Consider the following 20,235-nt stretch of genomic DNA (forward strand, 5'->3'; position numbering starts at 1 on the left):
AAAGTAGCTTCTCTCCAAAAGCACTTTTGAGAAAAATACACTTAGAAGCAGTTTTTTAAAGCTTGGCCAAACACTAATTGCTGCTCAGAAGTGTTTTTCAAACTAATTAGTCAAACACAAACTGCTTCTCACCAAAAGTACTTTTGAGAAAAGCACTTTTGAAAAAAAGCACTTCTCAAAATAAGCTGATTTTTGCGGCTTGGCCAAACGGGCTATAGGATCCGTTTGTCCGTAAAATTAAAAAATTCAATTTTTTTTAGAAAAATATTTTGTGCATGAAATTTTACAAGTTTTTGAAAAAAATTCGAAAATGAGTTTTTCAACAACCAAAAAGTGGTTTTGACCACATTTTCCAAATAATTCTCCTCACTCACGTAACTGCAATATTTTTTCAAGTGAAATCCATGTCCAAACATAATTCCAAATTTTAAATATTATTTTTTAGCTTAACTCCACATACTACTTTTTTTCCAAAAATTATAATTTTTATGTCCAAACGCCTACTTAATCTTGCTCTAATATCTTGGATGCGTGAGATGAATTATAAAAAATGGGTTGATTTTGCCGCCTCCAGTTTAACTCTTCAACATGAAGCTATAAGAGCATTATAGTACAGAACGTCATGATTATTAAAAAAAATAAAACGTTTTTTCTTTCACATAATTACAATGAGAGTACGTCAAGACCATGAATAGTTTTTAAGGCAGTGCAACAGCAAATATGATAGGGTGATCCACCCTTTTCAATATTCTGGCAGTCTTTTTTAGAAAGTTTGATAGAATACATTAGCCAAAATAAAGTTTCATAAGATGGAATGTTCATGTCAACCCCATTTGGTTTTATATGTATTACTATAATATTTTATTACTTGAGCTAGTAAACTTTCATATTAAAATTGCAATACAAGAACTTGACAGGAAAACTAATGGATGTATTTGAATTGCAGTCAATTCGGATGAGTGCTTGTTGACGAGAATGCAAGAAATGTCATTGGATTACCATTTCACAGTGGAGCAAGAAGTTGGATCTGCAACTCATGCATTTTTTGGCTTCAATGGTAGGCCCTCTCCATTCGCCAAAAAAAAAGAAACAATCACTACTAGAAAACTGCCTAAAACCGGTCAGAAATACCGATCAAAATCGGTCAGAGATCTGGAAAAACCGACCGATTTTCGACCGACTTTCATCGGTTGAAAATATGTTGGTCGGTAAAAAATAGCGACCGAAGTCGGTCGCAATTTCCGACCTATTTCGGTCGGTAAATTAATTTTCACAAACGACCCATAAAAGAAATAATCTGCCCAAAAAACCGGCCGATTTCGGTCGGTTTCTTAAAAAATTAATTTCCGCGGGATTCTAGAATAGTTTCCCGCATTTTTGCGCTAAAAAAACCGACCAAGTCTGTCGGTTTCGTAAAAAAAAAATTAAAATATTTTGGAAACCAACCGGTCGGTTTTTCAGTCGGTCGGTTGGCCATGGTCGGTTTTGGCCGAATTTCTAGTAGTGAATGTGACAAAAAATAGTTGTGACTTTACTGTTATACTGGATAAAATTCAATAAATAATCGTACGTTTAATTAGACAGTTTCTTGCTAAAATGGATAATATGGACACAGGAACTGCTGGGGTGTGGAGAATTGCAGCACTTAATGAAGCAGGAGGATGGAAAGACAGGACAACTGTGGAAGACATGGATCTGGCAGTTCGAGCTGGTCTCAAAGGCTGGAAATTTGTCTATGTTGGTGACCTTAAGGTATAATTATAATTTACAGGATCCAGACTACAGCATAACAAACCCAGTGTAATCCACAAGTGAGATGTGGAGAGGGTAATGGGTACGCAGACCTTACCCCTGCCTAGTGAAAGTAAAGAGACTGTTTCGATAGACTCATAGCTCATGGGCACAGACTACAATAACCAATAGAATTAGCAAAACTATTAAAGAGAACCATTATTAATTACACTTATGCTATGTTCATAGTGATAGCAGTGGTAATATATGGTAGGTAATGTCTAGTCTCATGATCACTAAACCCTACCTTTTTTATTGTGGGGAGGTTAAAAATTTAAATTCTGTAGCCAATCATTTCCTCTGAAAGAGTGATGGAAAGAAATGATTGGCCATGTGTATTGAAAATTTGCAGAAAATGCCAGTGGAACTATGTCAGAAATCATTCTCATAGAAGTAGCTTCCACAATCACTCTGAAAGACAAATCATTCAAAGTTAAATTTAAGCTAAAGAATTAGTTAGCTGAAAAGGGTCCCAGAATTTTATATTATCTGATTTGTTTTACCAAAAAAAAAAAAAAAAATCAAGAACCGTGCAATGAATGAATCCATTGTTCTATTTTTCTAATTTGTTAACTTCACCTAATGGTAAAAAATTCATTTTATTACATCCCAAGCAAGTTGTAATTGGCTATATGAAATTCATTTTATTTCAGCGTTTTCATTTTCTCTTTGTAACAAATTCAATTAGGTGAAAAATGAATTGCCAAGTACATTCAAGGCGTACCGTTATCAGCAGCACAGATGGTCATGTGGACCTGCTAATCTTTTCAGGAAAATGGCTGTGGAAATTGCTGCAAACAAGGTGCATTAGAAACATATATAGCCCTTATTTTGAGCTGAAATTAACATGAAAATGTATGGAAAATTTTAACAAGTAATAGTTGATTTGATATTTGTTTTTTATCATTGCAGAAAGTCTCTTTGTGGAAGAAGTGTTATCTGATCTACAGCTTCTTCTTTGTTAGAAAAATCGTCGCGCATATTGTTACATTCATCTTTTATTGTGTTGTTATGCCTGCAACTGTTTTGATCCCTGAAGTTCAAGTTCCTATTTGGGGAGCTGTCTATATTCCCTCCACTATCACTCTCCTCAACGCCGTCGGCACGCCAAGGTAGAGAAAAAAAAATATTTTTTAATGTTAAGTCAATGACCAGAAGCTACGTACAAATTCTCATCGGATCTGACATGTCTTAACTTCTTTTCTTTTTGTTGGTGTGTAGATCGCTGCATTTATGGTTTTTTGGATCCTATTTGAGAATGTAATGTCCCTTCATCGGACGAGAGCAACGTTCATCGGTCTGTTTGAGGTGGGAAGAGTCAACGAATGGGTCGTGACCGAGAAATTGGGAGATGCCCTGAAGACTAAAATGAGCTCAAAAGCTTCTAAGAAAGATCGTTTTCGAATTGGAGAAAGGTACAAGCTACATTTCATGGAGATTTTCGTCGGGTTGTACCTTTTGTTTTGTGGGTGGTACGATTACTCATTCGGAAAGAATAGATTCTACATATACCTCTTCCTCCAAAGCATGGCCTTTCCGACCCCGAATGCATATTTCTCCGGGTTAAGCTTCATATTGTACTTTCTTAATATGTCAAAGGTCTCTTGCAAATGTTTTAAATGGTCCTTTGCTCGCAGGAACTTAACTAGCATATCATCAATACAAACCTCCATTGATCTACCTATTTGNTGAAGGTGAAATGGGCTTTTGATCGTTAGATTTGCCGTTCGAGTTTGCCGGAGGTCGTTGCCCGAGGTCCCTATTCAGTTGTCCGTCCAAGATTTTGGTCCTACATATTTTCAGGTTCAAATTAGCTATTGGCGTCCATTTCTTACCTTGAATTTAAAAAGGAAATTTCTGTGTTTTGTGTCTTTGATAACTTATGATGGTTTATGCCTAGTTTGATTTGTTGTGCATAGTTTGAATTCGGTGTGTATTTGCAATGGGAATGAATTAGTTAGCTGCTTTTGGTTTGGATATTATGGAAACCTACGTGCTCTGATTTGGAAATCTTATACGTTCTCACAGTAGGCTCAATTTGGAATTAAGTGTTAGTTATCGTGAATATGGAGTAATCTACTGGTGAAAATTTGTTGCTTGATTTGAAACATAGTGATTCAACTGGTTCGTCAGTAATTATAATGCAGCTTCTTCTACTCTATGATTCCTTAGTATGGCCTTCGTAGTTTAATCTAGAAACCTCTTGATTAGAATAAATCAAGGTGCGCCGTGCCAAACAAAAATGACAATTGCATGGCCCTCCTTTAATTAATTTTCTTTTAATCCTTAGAATTCGAGGCGTGCCATTTAGCGAATTTTCATGGCCTCCCGCAAAGTTAACAAGACGCTAGCCACTTTAGGCGCGCTTTTAATAATTTTACCTTCTTAAATACGGGTGTGCATTTCATGCGACCCAAATCCAAATCCCAAAACGTTGAATAAGAGGTGTCGAGGATCCGGGTGCATTTCATGTGACGTGATCCAAAACACGCTCTTAAACGATGTTCACCTTCATAAAAACTAATTAAAAGCGGTTAAACAATTCCAAAATTGCAATAGGATAACATGTATTAAAATCAGACTTTAGCCAAATATAGCAGTTGAGCGACCGTGCTAGAACCACGAAATTCGGGAGTGCCTAACCCCTTCTCCCGAGTTAACAGAATTCCTTACCCGGATTTCTGGTTCGCGACTGTTAAACAGAGTCAAACCCTTTCCTCGATTCGGGATTCAAACCGATGACTTGGGACACCATAAATCTCCCAAGTGGCGACTCTGAACTTCTTAATAAACAAATCCCGTTTCGATTGTCCTTTAATTGGAAAAACTCCTTTATTATACCCTTTCGGGGGTGTAGTAAGTGAAAAAGGAGGTGTGACAGCTCTGGCGACTCTGCTGGGGAGAAGAACCCAGAACTTGTGGTTCAGGGTTCAGAATTCGAGCTCAGTTAAATTGTTATATTTGGCTTTATCTAATTTTCCTACATGTTTCATGCCTTATGTGCTAATTGTTTTACCGCTTTGATATTTGTTGAATTGTATATAAACTGTTACGAATCCCTTCCTCTCTCTGAGTCTTCTACATCATGGAGAAGGGTGCACTTCGTGTAGCTTCTCTTCTGTTTAGAGTCTTTTCCCATTTAGAACGAGGTTTGGATAAGTTGCTAAGCCGGCGGAGCTTCTGTATCCCCGGTACGCTGCCTCCCCCTCGGCTCGAGTTGTCCGCTCGGGTAAGCCAGGTCTAGGCCAATAAACCTAGGGTTTAAACTTAGAAGAACAAAACCTCATGCCGGATCCCTAGTAGGAACGCTTGTTTGCATCATGTGCATTTGACTTAGGGGACTCAACACAGGGGTTGGGTCCGTCTAGGACAGGTGTACCAAAAATAACAGACCATCTTGATGCATCCTATGTGCTACATGTTGCATTTATTCAAGGGTGAAAGGGTCATTTGGCGGACCAAGGATAGCTAAGGGCAAATGAAAAAAAAATAAAATGAAAAAAAACAGTGAAAAATGAAAAAAAAAGAAAGAAAAAAGAGAAAGTGAAGTGTGAAGATAAAGCGAATGGGGCCCATTTATATTTTCTGTCACATTTTGTTGAGGAAAAAAAAAGAGCTTGAAAAAATTCAAAAAGATTTTGCACTTTTATCATTTTTCAAAAATCAAAAAAAAACTTAAAAGGAAAAAGAAAATTCAAAAAAACGATTTTAGCATGTTTCATCATTTTTCAAGGAAAAGCAAAAAATATGTTTTCTCTAAATTAGTTTTTTTTTTACCGCAGTCCAGCCATTGGGCTCCAGGATAAGCCCAACGAGGGAGAACTACACCCAGGTCTGCACGATTCCAACTGGGCCATCAAACTGCCCTGGTCCAGGCCCAAACGAGGATGGAGTCAAAACTGGGCCTGGGCCTACGCCAAACCAATCAAAGTCTTAAATCACCAAATGTGAATCTACTGAGTGACTTCAGGAGAACAAAGTATACTTATTTACTTGCCTACTGGTGAGTTCCTAGATGTCACTAACGGTGAAAAACAAACCAGAGGGAAGCATCATATTACATGTTACACGCAATGGACGTGACTGATGCACTAGAGTGGTCATCAATTACAATAGACTGTTAGAGTTGTGCAAGCTCAGCATGAATAGTGCAAATACCCTGGCGTAATATTAACATGCCTATTCGAATTAATACAACGGGACTGCAGTTCTAAAAATAAAAAAAGGCTCATATTCAGGATTTCTAGTTCTAACATTTATATGCGGTATCCAGATATTGGGAACGTGAACTACAATCAATTCTAAAATGTCTCAACAGTATCGAAAGCAGTCCAGTCCAGTCTCAAGTATACAGTCCAGGATTTACACACATACAAATCGATTTTACACTATGCTGTNTCTCAACCGTATCCAATCGGCCCGAACTACGCATACCTGATTCTCGTCTTTCGGGGCGTGATACGTAGGCAACCCACATAGGGTCCGGTCTTCCTAGTAAACTTAGGTTCTTGGCTTTTGCAGGGTCTTAGCCAAATTTTGCACTTCTAGCCATCTTTTGGCCAAAATAAACCATTTTGCAAAAATAGCCTAAACCATGTCTTGCATGTGTCTAGTAGGGAATGTTATTGTCTCACATAGTGTTGGTTTAAGATTTCTCATACAGGTGTGGATTTGCTTACCGGAGTTTGAGCATGACAGATACCCCAGGGTCACTGCATTCAGAAGTTGCTTGAGGAGAATTTTATTTTTATGTCGTCTTTTACTTTCTAGTTTTATACAGTAATGTCAAGTCTTTTGTTATTGTATTTTCTGCTTTATATTTGAAAAATTGTGCTGTAACTCAAAAATCCAAAAAAAAAGAGATGTTGCATTATATATTTCCGTTATAAGTTTTCTTTAGAATACTAATTCTAGAAATGAAAAAAAATTTGAGGTTGTTTTTCCTTTAGGCAATTAATATCTAGGACTTAAAATGAATTGTTTTTATATTTCCTTTAAGTATATTAGGACCAAAATTCAAAAAAAAAAGAAGAGAATTTTCCTTTTAGTACCCTTTTTAAAAGTTTTCTTTAAGGTATTAATCTCAAAAATCCAAAAAGATTTTCTTTTGAGGTTCTTCTTTGGGAAATTAATGAAAAATGGAAAAAAATATTCTTTTATTTTCCCAAGAACTTTAGGACATTGTGCACAGAAGAGAAAAAACATACTTTACCTTTATCTTTAAAGTTTCTTTCTTAGGTAATCAAAAATCGAAATCCAAAAAAAAAAATATTTTTATTTTGTTCATTTCTCGTTTCGAAGTCTTTCTTCAGGGATATCAAATGAAAATTCGAAATATTTTTCTTTGATTTATTGTTTGGACTTCATTTCAGAAAAAAAAGGAATCAAAAAATATTTTTCTCTTGTAGGATTTTTCCTTAATAATTTCCCATAGTGTATTTGTTTCAAAAAAAAAAGAAAAAAAATATATGTTCGCTAAGCTTGAATTTAGAATAGGTTATAGAACATTAAGTCTAGAAAATTCAAAAAAAGGGTTTTGCATCTTTTATTTCTCTTTTCTCATCAGAGTAGTCATTAAGGTAAAAAAGAAAAAAGAGAACGATAATTTGTTTGCTTTATTCTCGATCTTCCAGAACTACGCAGAGATCTGATTCATGCGGGGTCATGATACGTAGGCAACCTACATAGGGTTCGATCGAATCATTTTTTTTAATTTATTAAAAGAAAAAAAAAAGAGGAAAATGGGAAAAAGAGAAAAGGAAAGGAAAAAGAGGCAGAATTGTGGGATGTGAGAAATGAGAAGGAAGAAAAAGAGTGATAATTAGAAAGAAAAAGAAAGAAAATGAACAAGCTGAAGAAGTGTGAGGGAAGCAAAAGAGAGGTTGACATAAACAATTGGGATGATGCCATCTGACCTTTGTACCCTCGAAGTCATTTTTAGAACCTATAACTGTGGCTAGGTTCATTGCACGTAAAGTGAAATTATCTTATGTTAAATGCCCTAACGCTAACGTGATGGTTTCATTTTTTCATATCATTTAAGAAAGGTGGTTGGTTTTGTGGTTTTTAAAGTAACTCTTCCATACAACACAAAGGCAAAAGGCAATGGTAGAGAACAACAGAACTGAGTTGGTTGATACGGGTGCTCGAAACAGTTGGTGGAACGGGATAATGGGTTGGTTGAAGAGGTGCGGATGCTGAGACAACACATGACAGACATGTATCAAGCCTGGATGACTGAAAAGGCGCCACCCACGCCACCACCAATTTTCCCGGACGCTACCCTTACCCAAACTCCCAACATAATACCAGATGATCCTCCATATTCTCCAGATACACCGCTTATCACACTCGCCCCAACTACCCTAGTAGCTCCATCGCTCATCTTGTAGTCACTTCTCCCCAATATTGCCCTCCTGTCATATCCGTTACCCCAGACAATGAATACCCACCCAGAGCGCGTAATGCCCGATTTCACCCTCCAGAGGTTGCCCACAGGGTCCTTGATCCATACAAGAAGAGCTCCCGGGATGAGCAGATTCATGGTAGAAATGAAAGGGTTACGGGAAGAGCAGGGCGAGATAAGGTACCAAGGAAGTTGACAAGCACAGAACAACCCTTAAGGGACGAGCGAAGAGTGGGAGGTCAGGGTAGCATGACTTGCAAGGGACTGATTGTGCCACATGACACCCGCCTGCCCGCAGGATTCAAAGTACCAAACTTCAACTTGTATGATGGGCGTGGAGATCCGGTAGCCCACCTGAGGGTCTATTGCAACAAAATGAGGATTGTTGGAGAGAAAGATGACGTGATGATGGCATATTTCAGTGAAAGCCTAACTGGGGCAGCTTTGGACTGGCATGGTCGTCAAAATGTCGATGAGTGGCTTGCATTGGGTGATATGGCTCAAGACTTTGTCCGATACTTTCAATGCAAATCAAGTGTTACCCCAGACCGCACCTCGCTATCTAAGATGGAAAAGAGGCCGGAGGAAAGCTTTAATGAGTTTGGGCTCAGATGGAGGGAGCAAGCTGCTCGAGTCAGTCCCTCGATCAGCGAAGAAGAAATGGTTAAGCTTTTCCTACAGGCCCAGGGACCCACCTACTACAGTTATTTGATCCCGGCCCTGGGTAAGCCTTTCAATGATGTGTTAAAAATGGGGGAGCTAGTGGAAGAAGGAATCAAGTCAGGCAAAATCGTGAGTCGTTCGGAAGCCATTCAGAACGTACCAGTAAGCTTGGTTGAAAGAAAGAGGAACAGAAAAGACGATCCAATAGGTTTTCCTGATCAACATTTCCAGCCTCGACATCGTCCCTGTGGTTATCCTTGTGCATTAGATGATCCTACCCGACGCCGCTTCTCTCCACAGAAATCCCAAAGTCGTACATCACANGCTTTAGGACGACCCTTAATAAAAATGAGATGAGCCTTGCCGAACAAAAACCCAAAATTGCGGGGCCCTCATTAATCATCTATACAAAATTACTTGGGGCGTGCCGTTTAGCGAATTTTCGTGGCTTCCCGCAAAGTTAATAAGGCGCTAGCCACTTTAGGCACGTTTTTTTTTAATAATGTTACTTTCCTAAACTCGGGTGCGCATTTCATGCAACCCAAATCCAAATCCCAAAACGCTGAATAAGAGGTGTTTAGGATCCGGGTGCATTTCATGTGACGTGATCCAAAAACACGCTCTTAAACGGCGTTCACTTTCGTAAAAACAAAATAAACTAAAAGTGGTAAATAATCTTAAAATTGCACTATAGGTTTAAATATGTATAAAAACCAGATTTTAGCCATTTATGATAATTTAAGCGACCGTGCTAGAACCACGGGATCCGGGGGTGCCTAACACCTTCCCTCGGGTCAACAGAATTCCTTACACAGAATTTCTGGTTCGCAGACTCCAATTGGAAAGTCGAAATTTTCCTCGATTTGGGATTTAAATTAAATTGGTGACTTGGGACACCAAAAGCCAATCCTATCCCAAGTGGCGACTCTAAAAATAAATAAATAATCCTATTTCGAATAATGTCACTTTAAATGGAAAAACTCCCTTATACATTTACCCTTCGGGGTAGGTGTGTAAAAAAGGAGGTGTGACAGCTCTGGCGACTCTGCTGGGGACACGAACCCAGAATTTTGATTCAGGGTTCAAGAATTCGAGCTTAGTACAATTGTTATATTTGGCTTTATCTGATTTTTCTACATGTTCCATGCTATATGTGCTAAATGTTTTACTGCTTTGATATTTTTTATATAAACTGTCGCGAATCCCTTCCTCTCTCTGAGTCTTCTACATCATGGAGAAGGGTGCACTTCGTGTAGCTTCTCTTCTGTTTAGAGTCTTTTCCCATTTAGAACGAGGTTGGATAAGTTGCAAAGCCGGCGGAGCTTCTGTATCCCCGGTACGCTGCCTCCCCCTCGGCCTGAGTTGTCCGCTCGGGTAAGCCAGGTCTAGACCAATAAACTTAGGGTTTAAAACCTAGAAGAACAAAACCTCATGCCGGATCCCTAGTAGGACGCTTGTTTGCATCATGTGCATTTGACTTAAGGGACTCAACACAGGGGTTGGGTCCGTCTAGGACAGGTGACCTGAAATAATGGACCATCCTGATGCATCTTACGTGCTACTTGCGCATTTATTTGCTCGGCTTTGCATGTTGACCGGCTTGTCTAAATGAGTGAATTATGAAAATAAGCAGTGCTAGGACTAAGTGAGGGTGACCATTTGTTGTGAAAAACCAAATATCCAGGTAGTGCCGAAATGCTGCCGGATTTTTGAGGAAATGAAAGAAAAAGAAGAAAAGTAGTTTGTTTTGTTTACCAATGGAAAAAAAAATAAAAAAAAGAGTTTTATTTTCAAATTAGTTTGTTTATTTGCCACTGAACAAGAAAACATAAAAATGAATTTTGCTTGCAGAAATAGTGTGTTTGCCAACAAAAACAAAAGAGTCCGATTTTCAAAAATAGTTAGGTTTATTTGCCCGAACTACGCTGGTTTGATTCTCGCCGGATGTGAGATACGTAGGCAACCCTCATCGGGTCCAACCACCCTTTTTTTTTTTAAAAAAAAAATAGCCAAAAAAATGTCAAAATTTTAATTTTTGTCAAAATAAGTCGGGTGCCGCCATTCTTGTTTAAAATAAGCCGAATGTCCCCAAAAGGGCGCCGGAAGGCTATTTTTGCAAGAACAGTCACCCTGAGTCATTTTTAAATGGTTTGCGGGCACAACCTTAAAATCTCCCTCCCGGAAGTGCTGAGAGGCCGTATTTGCAAAACCAAGTCTTTGCTTTCTTAAATAAAATTTTTGAAAAAGTAGCCACTTTTCTTTTAAGTCACAATAAGTCAGCTTCCTTTAAATAGTCACACTTTTCCTTAGAACTCCTTGTCCAGAATGACCCAGTTGACATTGAAACCTTCTCAGTCTTGCGCAGGCCTGTGGCGATGCCGAGTGATGCCCCGCGGGCCACAGGTTTTGAAGCTTTGATGTATTCCTAGTTAATCGAGTCTGTATTTTTGTTTTTGAGTCTGTTTTTGTAACTTCCCTTTTGAGAAAAAGAAAAACAAATAGTCTGGTAGCTTTTGTAATCGCAGTTGTTATTAATGAAAAATTGAGAAAAATTCCCCAAAAATTATCTCTTTATTTTGCATTTAATTTGGTAGAACTACGCTCGGTCTGATTCACGCGGGGACGTGATACGTAGGCAATATCCATAGGATTCGGCCGTTACTAAATTTAAAAAAAGAAAAAAACAAGAAAAGTATGAAAGGAAAGAGGTGAAAAACAAGAAGGGAAAGAAAAACAAAAGGAGGGAAAGAAAAACAAAAAGAAAATAGGAAACCAAACAAAAGCAAACAAGAGAAAATAAAAAGGGAGCAAAGGAAAGAAAAGAGCGGAAAAACAATTTTGAGGAAAGGAGCGAATAGGAACAAGGAAAAACCAAGGCAAAAGAAAAAAAAAGAAGGAGAGAGGAGAAATTAGAAAGAAAAGCAAAAGAAAAGAGGGAAAGGCAAGGAACGAACAATGAAAACGAAAGAGAGAGTGAAGTGTGAAGATAAAGCGAGTGGGGCCCAATTATATTTTCTGTCACATTTTGTTGAGGAAAAAAAGAGCTTGAAAAATTCAAAAAGATTTTGCACTTTTATCATTTTTCAAAAATCAAAAAAAAATTAAAAGGAAAAAGAAAATCCAAAAAAAGATTTTGCATGTTTCATCATTTTTCAAGGAAAAGCAAAAAATATGTTTTCTCTAAATTAGTTGTTTTTTTAATTCTCAACCGTATCCAATCGGCCCGAACTACGCATACTTGATTCTCGTCTTTCGGGGCGTGATACGTAGGCAACCCACATAGGGTCCGGTCTTCCGAGTAAACTTAGGTTCTTGGCTTTGCGGGGTCTTAGCCAAATTTTGCACTTCTAGCCATCTTTTGGCCAAAATAAACCATTTTGCAAAAATAGCCTAAACCATGTCTTGCATGTGTCTAGTAGGGAATGTTATTGTCTCACATAGTGTTGGTTTAAGATTTCTCATACAGGTGTGGATTTACTTACCGGAATTTGAGCATGACAGATACCCCAAGGCCACTGCATTCAGAAGTTGCTTGAGGAGAATTTTATTTTTATGTCGTCTTTTACTTTCTAGTTTTATACAGTAATGTCAAGTCTTTTGTTATTGTATTTTCTGCTTTATATTTGAAAAATTGTGCTGTAACTCAAAAATCCAAAAAAGGAGATGTTGCATTTTATATTTCCGTTATAAGTTTTCTTTAGAATACTAATTCTAGAAATGAAAAAAATTTGAGGTTGTTTTTCCTTTAGGCAATTAATATCTAGGACTTAAAATGAATTGTTTTTATATTTCCTTTAAGTATATTAGGACCAAAAATTCAAAAAAAAAAGAAGAGAATTTTCCTTTTAGTACCCTTTTTAAAAGTTTTCTTTAAGGTATTAATCTCAAAAATCCAAAAAGATTTTCTTTTGAGGTTCTTCTTTGGGAAATTAATGAAAAATGGAAAAAAAATATTCTTTTATTTTCCCAAGAACTTTAAGACATTGTGCACAGAAGAGAAAAAACATACTTTACCTTTATCTTTAAAGTTTCTTTCTTAGGTAATCAAAAATCGAAATCCAAAAAAAATATTTTTATTTTGTTCATTTCTCGTTTCGAAGTCTTTCTTCAGGGATATCAAATGAAAATTCGAAATATTTTTCTTTGGTTTATTGTTTGGACTTCATTTCAGAAAAAAAAGGAATCAAAAAATATTTTTCTCTTGTAGGATTTTTCCTTAATAATTTCCCATAGTGTATTTGTTTCAAAAAAAAAAGGAAAAAAATATATGTTCGCTAAGCTTGAGTTTAGAATAGGTTATAGAACATTAAGTCTAGAAAATTCAAAAAAAAGGGTTTGCATCTTTTATTTCTCTTTTCTCATCAGAGTAGTCATTAAGGTAAAAAAAAGAAAAAAAAGAACGATAGTTTGTTTGCTTTATTCTCGATCTTCCAGAACTACGTAAAGATCTGATTCATGCGGGGTCATGATACGTAGGCAACCTACATAGGGTTCGATCGAATCATTTTTTTTTATTTATCAAAAGAAAAAAAAGGAGGAAAAATGGGAAAAAGAGAAAAGGAAAGGAAAAAGAGGCAGAATTGTGGGATGTGAGAAATGAGAAGGAAGAAAAAGAGTGATAATTAGAAAGAAAAAGAAGCAAGCTAAGAAGGGTGAGGGAAGCAAAAGAGAGGTTGACATAAACAATTGGGATGATTCCATCTGACCTTTGTACCCTCGAAGTCATTTTTAGAACCGATAACTGTGGCTAGGTGCATTGCACGTAAAGTGAAATTATCTTATGTTAAATGCCCTAACGCTAACGTGATGGTTTCATTTTGTCATATCATTTAAGAAAAGGTGGTTGGTTTTGTGGTTTTTTTTAAAGTAACTCTTCCATACAACACAAAGGCAAAATGCAATGGCAGAGAACAACAGAACTGAGTGGGTTGATACGGGTGCCCAAAAGCAATTTTTTTCACACCCATATGCGAAAGGCTTTGATCCTGCTGTTCGATGCATGTACCACTCTAAAGTCCGGGGGCATGCATTGAAGATTGTCGCTCTTTGAAAAGGGAAATAGAAATAATGATTCAAGAAGGGGTAGTTATGGTCAATGACAATGACAGGGAGCATGTGAATCCTCTTGGGAACTTGTTGATTAAAGTTGATAATGGTCTTGATAGTATTGATGTGAAACTCAGTGGCTAAGATGCCGTGCTTGGTAATTGGGAAGACGCTCCATTTCTTGGTCAGCCGGAGTGTAATTTTGGTGGTTTATTTTGTTGTCATTTCTGTTGTCCGGGTTATTTCAGGGTTGTAATCCGGATATTGTCTTGTGACTCAAACCCTTCTATCCTTTAATTTTGCTTGGTTTGTTTAGTCGTAGTAGCTCGTTTAGTGCTGTCTAGGTTTGTTCCAGGGTTGTAACCCCAGTCTAGTTTGCCTGTCTTGTTGTTCGAACCGTTTCACCGTCTGTCTAATATGATTTCCTGTTTTCTGTTATTTCTAGTCATTTTCTTTTGCTTAGTTCTCTTTTCTTTCGAGTTCTTTTCCTGTTGGCTCTAGTGACATGACATGCATGCATAATTCTCGGCCTGGGCTCAAAAAGTCAGTCATGAAGCACTGAAACAATTTCGAAGACGACAGGGGCACTTGAGGAAATAAGAACAGATTTGGACACTTTGAGATCATTTCGAGCCCGAATTGTGTGAAACCGGGGCAGATAGAACATAAAGAAACCCTATTGAAATGGATCCTGCCGCATCAGGTTGAAGCTAAAGGCAAGTTTACCCCTAATTGGCAGGGGCCGCTCGTGGTAATGATAGTGTTGTCCAATGGTGCTTTTGTAGTTAACAAATGTAGAAGGCGAATGTGTGGATGTGGTTATCAAGTCTGGCACAATCAGAAGATGTTACAAATGTTTTCCTTGGTTTGTTTAATTGTGTTGTTTGTACTTGGCATGTTTTGAAGATTGAAATGACGGAGGCATTTTGTTCTGCTATCTAAACACTTTATCCTTTGTTACCCCTTTGAGCCTTATTTATTTTCTTTCATACCCCTCTTTTGGAATCAGTAGCAAAGTTCAGAAATGCAAGCGCAAAAGATAAGTAAAGGAAAAAGAGAAAGAGAGAAGAAAAAAGAGAAAAAGAGAAAGAAAAGAATGAAAAGAGAAAAAGAGAAGAAAAACAACAAAAAGAACAACAAAAAGAGGAAAAAAGAAAAAAAAAGGGAAAAGAAAGATCACAAACAAACAAAGTAATTCCTATGACCTGAACTACGTTTGACTTGATCCCAAAAGGGTACGTAGGCAGCCTCTCTCTGAGGTTCAGTCACACCGAATAAAAATCCAAGAGTCCCCAAGAAAGAAACTGGGACAGAAGTTGTGGTTGTTGTGGGAAATCTGATTCCGAAAGCTGTAATTTGGAACCCCTGATGAAATTGTTTTGAGCCTTTAATGCCCTTTCTTTCTAACCCTATCCAAAAGCCCACATTACGGTCCAAAGGAAGACCTTCTGATCAGTCTTCGAGAGATGCCAAGTCAAGCGAGTAGAGGTGAATCATATCAGGGGAAACACTCCGATCCAAAGGAAGGAAATGAAGAATGAGAGAGTCTTGTTGATGAGAACCCTCACGGGTACCCCAAGGCGATGAAAGCTGAGAGAAATCAAAATGAGAGAGTCTTATTGGTGAAAACCTTCACGGGCACCATAAGGCGACGGTGAGTTGAGAGAAAGACCAAAACGAGAGAGGCTTGATGGTGAAAACCCTACGGGCACCACAAGTCGAATAAGGATTGAGAATCAGATGGGAAATCACCAGACGAAGATTGTGAAAGACGACAGAGCAGCGAAGCCCAGTTGAAATCAGCATGTTTGTTTACGTAAGAAACGAAGCACTGACAATAGGAAGTGTGGTTTCAGCAGAAGTGGGAGAGTCCCTCACGAAATAACGGTTACAGGAAAGGAAGACAAAGGAGCAAATCGGAAAATGCTTTCCGAAGGCTTGAAAGTTGAATCGAATCGAACCTCTCTCCTACTTATAGGGATAAGTTGCGCAGAAATCGAAGAGTCATGATTCAAAACGTGCGCGGGAAACCAAAATGTCACTTCATCCTCTGAACTGCCTCGGGGGCAAATATAATAATGACGCATACAGGCGATGACGTCATTCCAAAAAGGAAGCCACGCGTCAGTGGCTCTACAACGTCATATATTTCACCTCATTCATATTGCCGCCCCTGGTCGAGGTCAAATTTTCCTAAGCCGAGGTTCGCATTTCCGCCCATCGAAGACGCCCACCGAATGCGTCTCCAACGAGCGGAGGGACTAACTGTATGGGGTCAAATTTGATCGTCAGCATCCCTACGCCAGAGGGTACGCCCAGTGAGTGTACGCCGACTAACGTAGCGGGTACAACTCGGACGCAGGGACAAAAGCGACATCGTTTAGGACTCAGTGTCTTCACTAGGGAGACGTTACCTGTCTTTGTAACTTTTTGATTCTTTCGAGGAAGGTCTCTTATTATATAAAAGAGACCTTCACATTGTAAAAAGGGGATTCTGATCTAATACAACTCTCTCATTTTCTGTCTGTCTCTCTCTATCTCTACCTCAAACGAACATATCTTGTTAAGTTCATATTATCACTTTGCAATACTAGATCTACAACAATGATATCATCTTTGCATCTCTAGGTTTATTATATTTGATTACGATTTACCCCTTTTCTTACTTTTGATTGTTTTCTAGCTTACAAAGTATATTGCTAACTTTTGAGCCAAACAACTCCTTAAACGTTCGAATAAATAAATGAGAGAAATAATGTATATAACTATACACAAAAACCAAAAAATAATGTATATAAATATATTAGGTCTGGAAACAAAGTTTGAAGCTAAAATAAAGTGTAAAGATACTGTTAGTGGTTTGAGGCCTTTCGACAAAACCCATGCGAATTTGACCCCAAACAGATAATATCACACGATATTAAGAATATTTTGCGGCCGAGCCCAATTAAATATAAAGTTGTCTCTCTTTTTCAAACTGTTCATCCATTGCTTACCAAGAGGATCTGCATTGTATCAAGTCTGAGTAGTTTCTGTTAGGTTGATGATATTATAATTTTGCATGTGACTCTGTTCTTCCCCATTGGCCTATAAGTTTCAAAGTGACTGACAAAGATACATACAGCTAAGTCTTTGGAGTAGCTCAGAAGCAAAAATCAAAGGCTATTCCCACTCAAACCTAAAGCAAGAATTGCATATCATTCTTGTTCTTTTCGCAAAGCAACATATTCAACATATATTCATACACAATATATATATTAATATTTATACATGCAGAAACTCACTCATATATATATAGCACCTTGTCCTAGTTCTTTCTCTACTCACAGATCAAAGCTTCCTTTTTTTACTTAAATTAAGTGATATTACATTTAAGATAGCCAAGAATATGGACTGGATTTCCTCTGAGACTTCTTTGAGTACTCGCGATGGCGTTTCTAGCCAGATTGGATTGCTGTGGCAGCAAGTTAGAGCTCCATTGCTTGTGCCATTTCTCAGAATTATGGTTGTCTTGTGCTTGGTCATGTCTTTGATGTTATTTTTGGAGAGAGTTTATATGGGAATTGTCATAGCTTTTATCAAGGTGCTGAGGCGAAAACCGGAAAAGAAATACAAATGGGAGCCAGTAAAAGATGATTTGGAGCTAGCAAATTATTCTTATCCTATGGTATTAGTGCAAATACCAATGTACAATGAAAGAGAGGTACTCTTTTTCAATATCTCTTTTAATAGTGTATTTTCTGATATATGGCTTGCTCTGAGTATAATGAGATTTTTGAATATTTAATTTATATAGTTGTGGGAGCAGCCACTAATGTTTGCATTAGGGTAGACTGTCTACGTCACACCCCTTTTGGTGCGCCCTTTCCCCGGGCCCTGCATGAACGCATGATGCCTTGTGCACCAGGCTGCCTATACAGTACTAACGTAAAGACTTATTATATTATCATTGTATTTTAACATGTTGTAGCAAGTGGCGTGTAGTTATGTTTTTAACGACCTGATAGTGTAAAAATTTATTTATGTTATCAAAGTTAAACTTCTTTTGTTCTTTTGCAGGTATATCAGTTGTCTATTGGAGCTGCTTGTAACCTTTCATGGCCAGCTGATAGAATCCTTATTCAAGTTCTTGATGATTCAACTGATCCTACTATTAAGGTCCAACATACCTTAAATTTCTACTTTTAGGAAAAAGAAGATGCACAAATGACTATCATCTTTTTCTACTATAATTTGAAATGATTCTTTTAATTAAAGAGTGAACTCCTAGTAGTAGTACACCTAAATCTAGCATAGGCTTCTAAAAGTGATCCTTTTTTTAGTTAAGGTTAAGAAATATTTACATAATTGTATCACTTATAAAGTTAGAACACGTAAAATTTCAACAAAAAACCTTAGTTGGTAACCTGATAAAAATAGTACTTCATTAGTACCGTACTATCACACGTTAAATTATGCTAATAGTGTAGAAAATTTTACATTGCCGGTATATATAACTTAAATTCTCTTGGTTTTGGTAAAGGGAGAGAGTTTAATTGCTAAATTTTTCCTATTAAAACAACAGGCTATGGTGGAACAAGAGTGCAGGAGATGGGCAGGAAAAGGAGTGAACATAAAGTATGAGATAAGAGACAACAGGAAAGGGTACAAAGCTGGGGCACTGAAGGAAGGAATGAAGCACAATTATGTGAAGATGTGTGACTATGTAGCCATATTTGATGCTGATTTTCAGCCTGACTCTGATTTCTTGATGCGAACTATCCCTTTTCTTGTACACAATCCTGAAGTTGGACTCGTTCAAGCTCGTTGGAAATTCGGTATATGCCTTCCCTTTAACACGCCGCCCCTCACGTCTGGACATGACTATTTACGTTGAAAATACATTTCGCTTTTTTGGCTGGCATTGAAATTTGAACCCAGTTAGTAGCATGTTTGGTTAAAAGTGCTTTTTTTTTTTTTTTTTTTGCCAAAAATTGAGGTGTTTGGCCAAGCTTTTGGAAGGAAAAAAAGTGCTTTTGAGGAGAAACAGAAGTAGTTTTGGAGAAGCAGAAAAAAGTAGCTTCTCTCCAAAAGCACTTTTGAGAAAAATACACTTAGAAGCAGTTTTTTAAAGCTTGGCCAAACACTAATTGCTGCTCAGAAGTGTTTTTCAAACTAATTAGTCAAACACAAACTGCTTCTCACCAAAAGTACTTTTGAGAAAAGCACTTTTGAAAAAAAGCACTTCTCAAAATAAGCTGATTTTTGCGGCTTGGCCAAACGGGCTATAGGATCCGTTTGTCCGTAAAATAAAAAAATTCAATTTTTTTTAGAAAAATATTTTGTGCATGAAATTTTACAAGTTTTTGAAAAAAATTCGAAAATGAGTTTTTCAACAACCAAAAAGTGGTTTTGACCACATTTTCCAAATAATTCTCCTCACTCACGTAACTGCAATATTTTTCAAGTGAAATCCATGTCCAAACATAATTCCAAATTTTAAATATTATTTTTTAGCTTAACTCCACATACTACTTTTTTTCCAAAAATTATAATTTTTATGTCCAAACGCCTACTTAATCTTGCTCTAATATCTTGGATGCGTGAGATNGTCTGAATCAACTTTGAAATTCTCAAAATTCAATTCCTACCACACGTACAAGTCATAACACATGAAGTTAAGCAACTCAAGACCTCAAGCCACCGAACGACTCGCTAGAGCTCAAAATGACCGGTCAGGTTATTATAGAAATATAGGAGGAAAAGGACTGAATGGTCAAAAGATAGGAGTGATATTAACATGGGTGATGCAGGAGTTGATATTGGCTTTGATGAACTAAGGACCGGTAGCAGCAAAATAGGTACACATGCTTAGTAAGGACAGATGAGCCTTATTTTGGGTCTTCTGATGCTGAAAACTTTCCTTTAGATGCTGAAGATGAATTTGATGAAGAACATAAGGAGAAAATGGCTGCCAAGAGGAGAAAAAATACATGATATTTGATCCAACTATCAAGAAAATAACCTGGTTGGGGCTGATTTTTTAGAGTGTTGATGATTTTAGGTTGGTTGTTACTAAGTATGTAATTCAAAAAGGAGTTCAAATTGAGAAGTATATTAATGAAACTAGTAGCGTGAGGGTAAAATGCATGCACCCAAAATGTCTATGGTTGTTGGCTGCTAGCAAAGATGGCAAATCCAATAATTTTAAAGATAAAAAAAATAATAGTCATGTCCATAAGTATTACATGAAAAACAAAAACAAGCTTTAGCAACTCTAGATATCTTGCAAAGCATTACACGAATAAGATTAGTGTCTCAACCAAAATATGAAAAGTTTGGGAGCTAAA

The 20,235-nt window shown here is 37.4% G+C and overlaps 1 protein-coding gene and 1 pseudogene across 1 annotated transcript in view; both read left to right on the forward strand.

The window, feature by feature from the left end:
• LOC109226009 lies at positions 940 to 5,728 on the forward strand (annotated as a pseudogene).
• Positions 17,216 to 20,235, forward strand: part of LOC109226010 (glucomannan 4-beta-mannosyltransferase 9-like) — a 5,292-nt gene continuing 2,272 nt past the window's right edge. The window contains exons 1-4 of the mRNA XM_019390814.1: positions 17,216 to 17,609; positions 17,966 to 18,064; positions 18,471 to 18,757; positions 19,950 to 20,025. Of these exons, the coding sequence (XP_019246359.1) occupies positions 17,295 to 17,609; positions 17,966 to 18,064; positions 18,471 to 18,757; positions 19,950 to 20,025 (777 nt within the window). The 5' untranslated portion in view covers positions 17,216 to 17,294. The remainder of the gene's footprint in view (positions 17,610 to 17,965; positions 18,065 to 18,470; positions 18,758 to 19,949; positions 20,026 to 20,235) is intronic.

The sequence above is a fragment of the Nicotiana attenuata genome, chromosome 5, assembly GCF_001879085.1.
Source record: "Nicotiana attenuata strain UT chromosome 5, NIATTr2, whole genome shotgun sequence".
Classification (NCBI taxonomy): Eukaryota; Viridiplantae; Streptophyta; class Magnoliopsida; order Solanales; family Solanaceae; genus Nicotiana; species Nicotiana attenuata.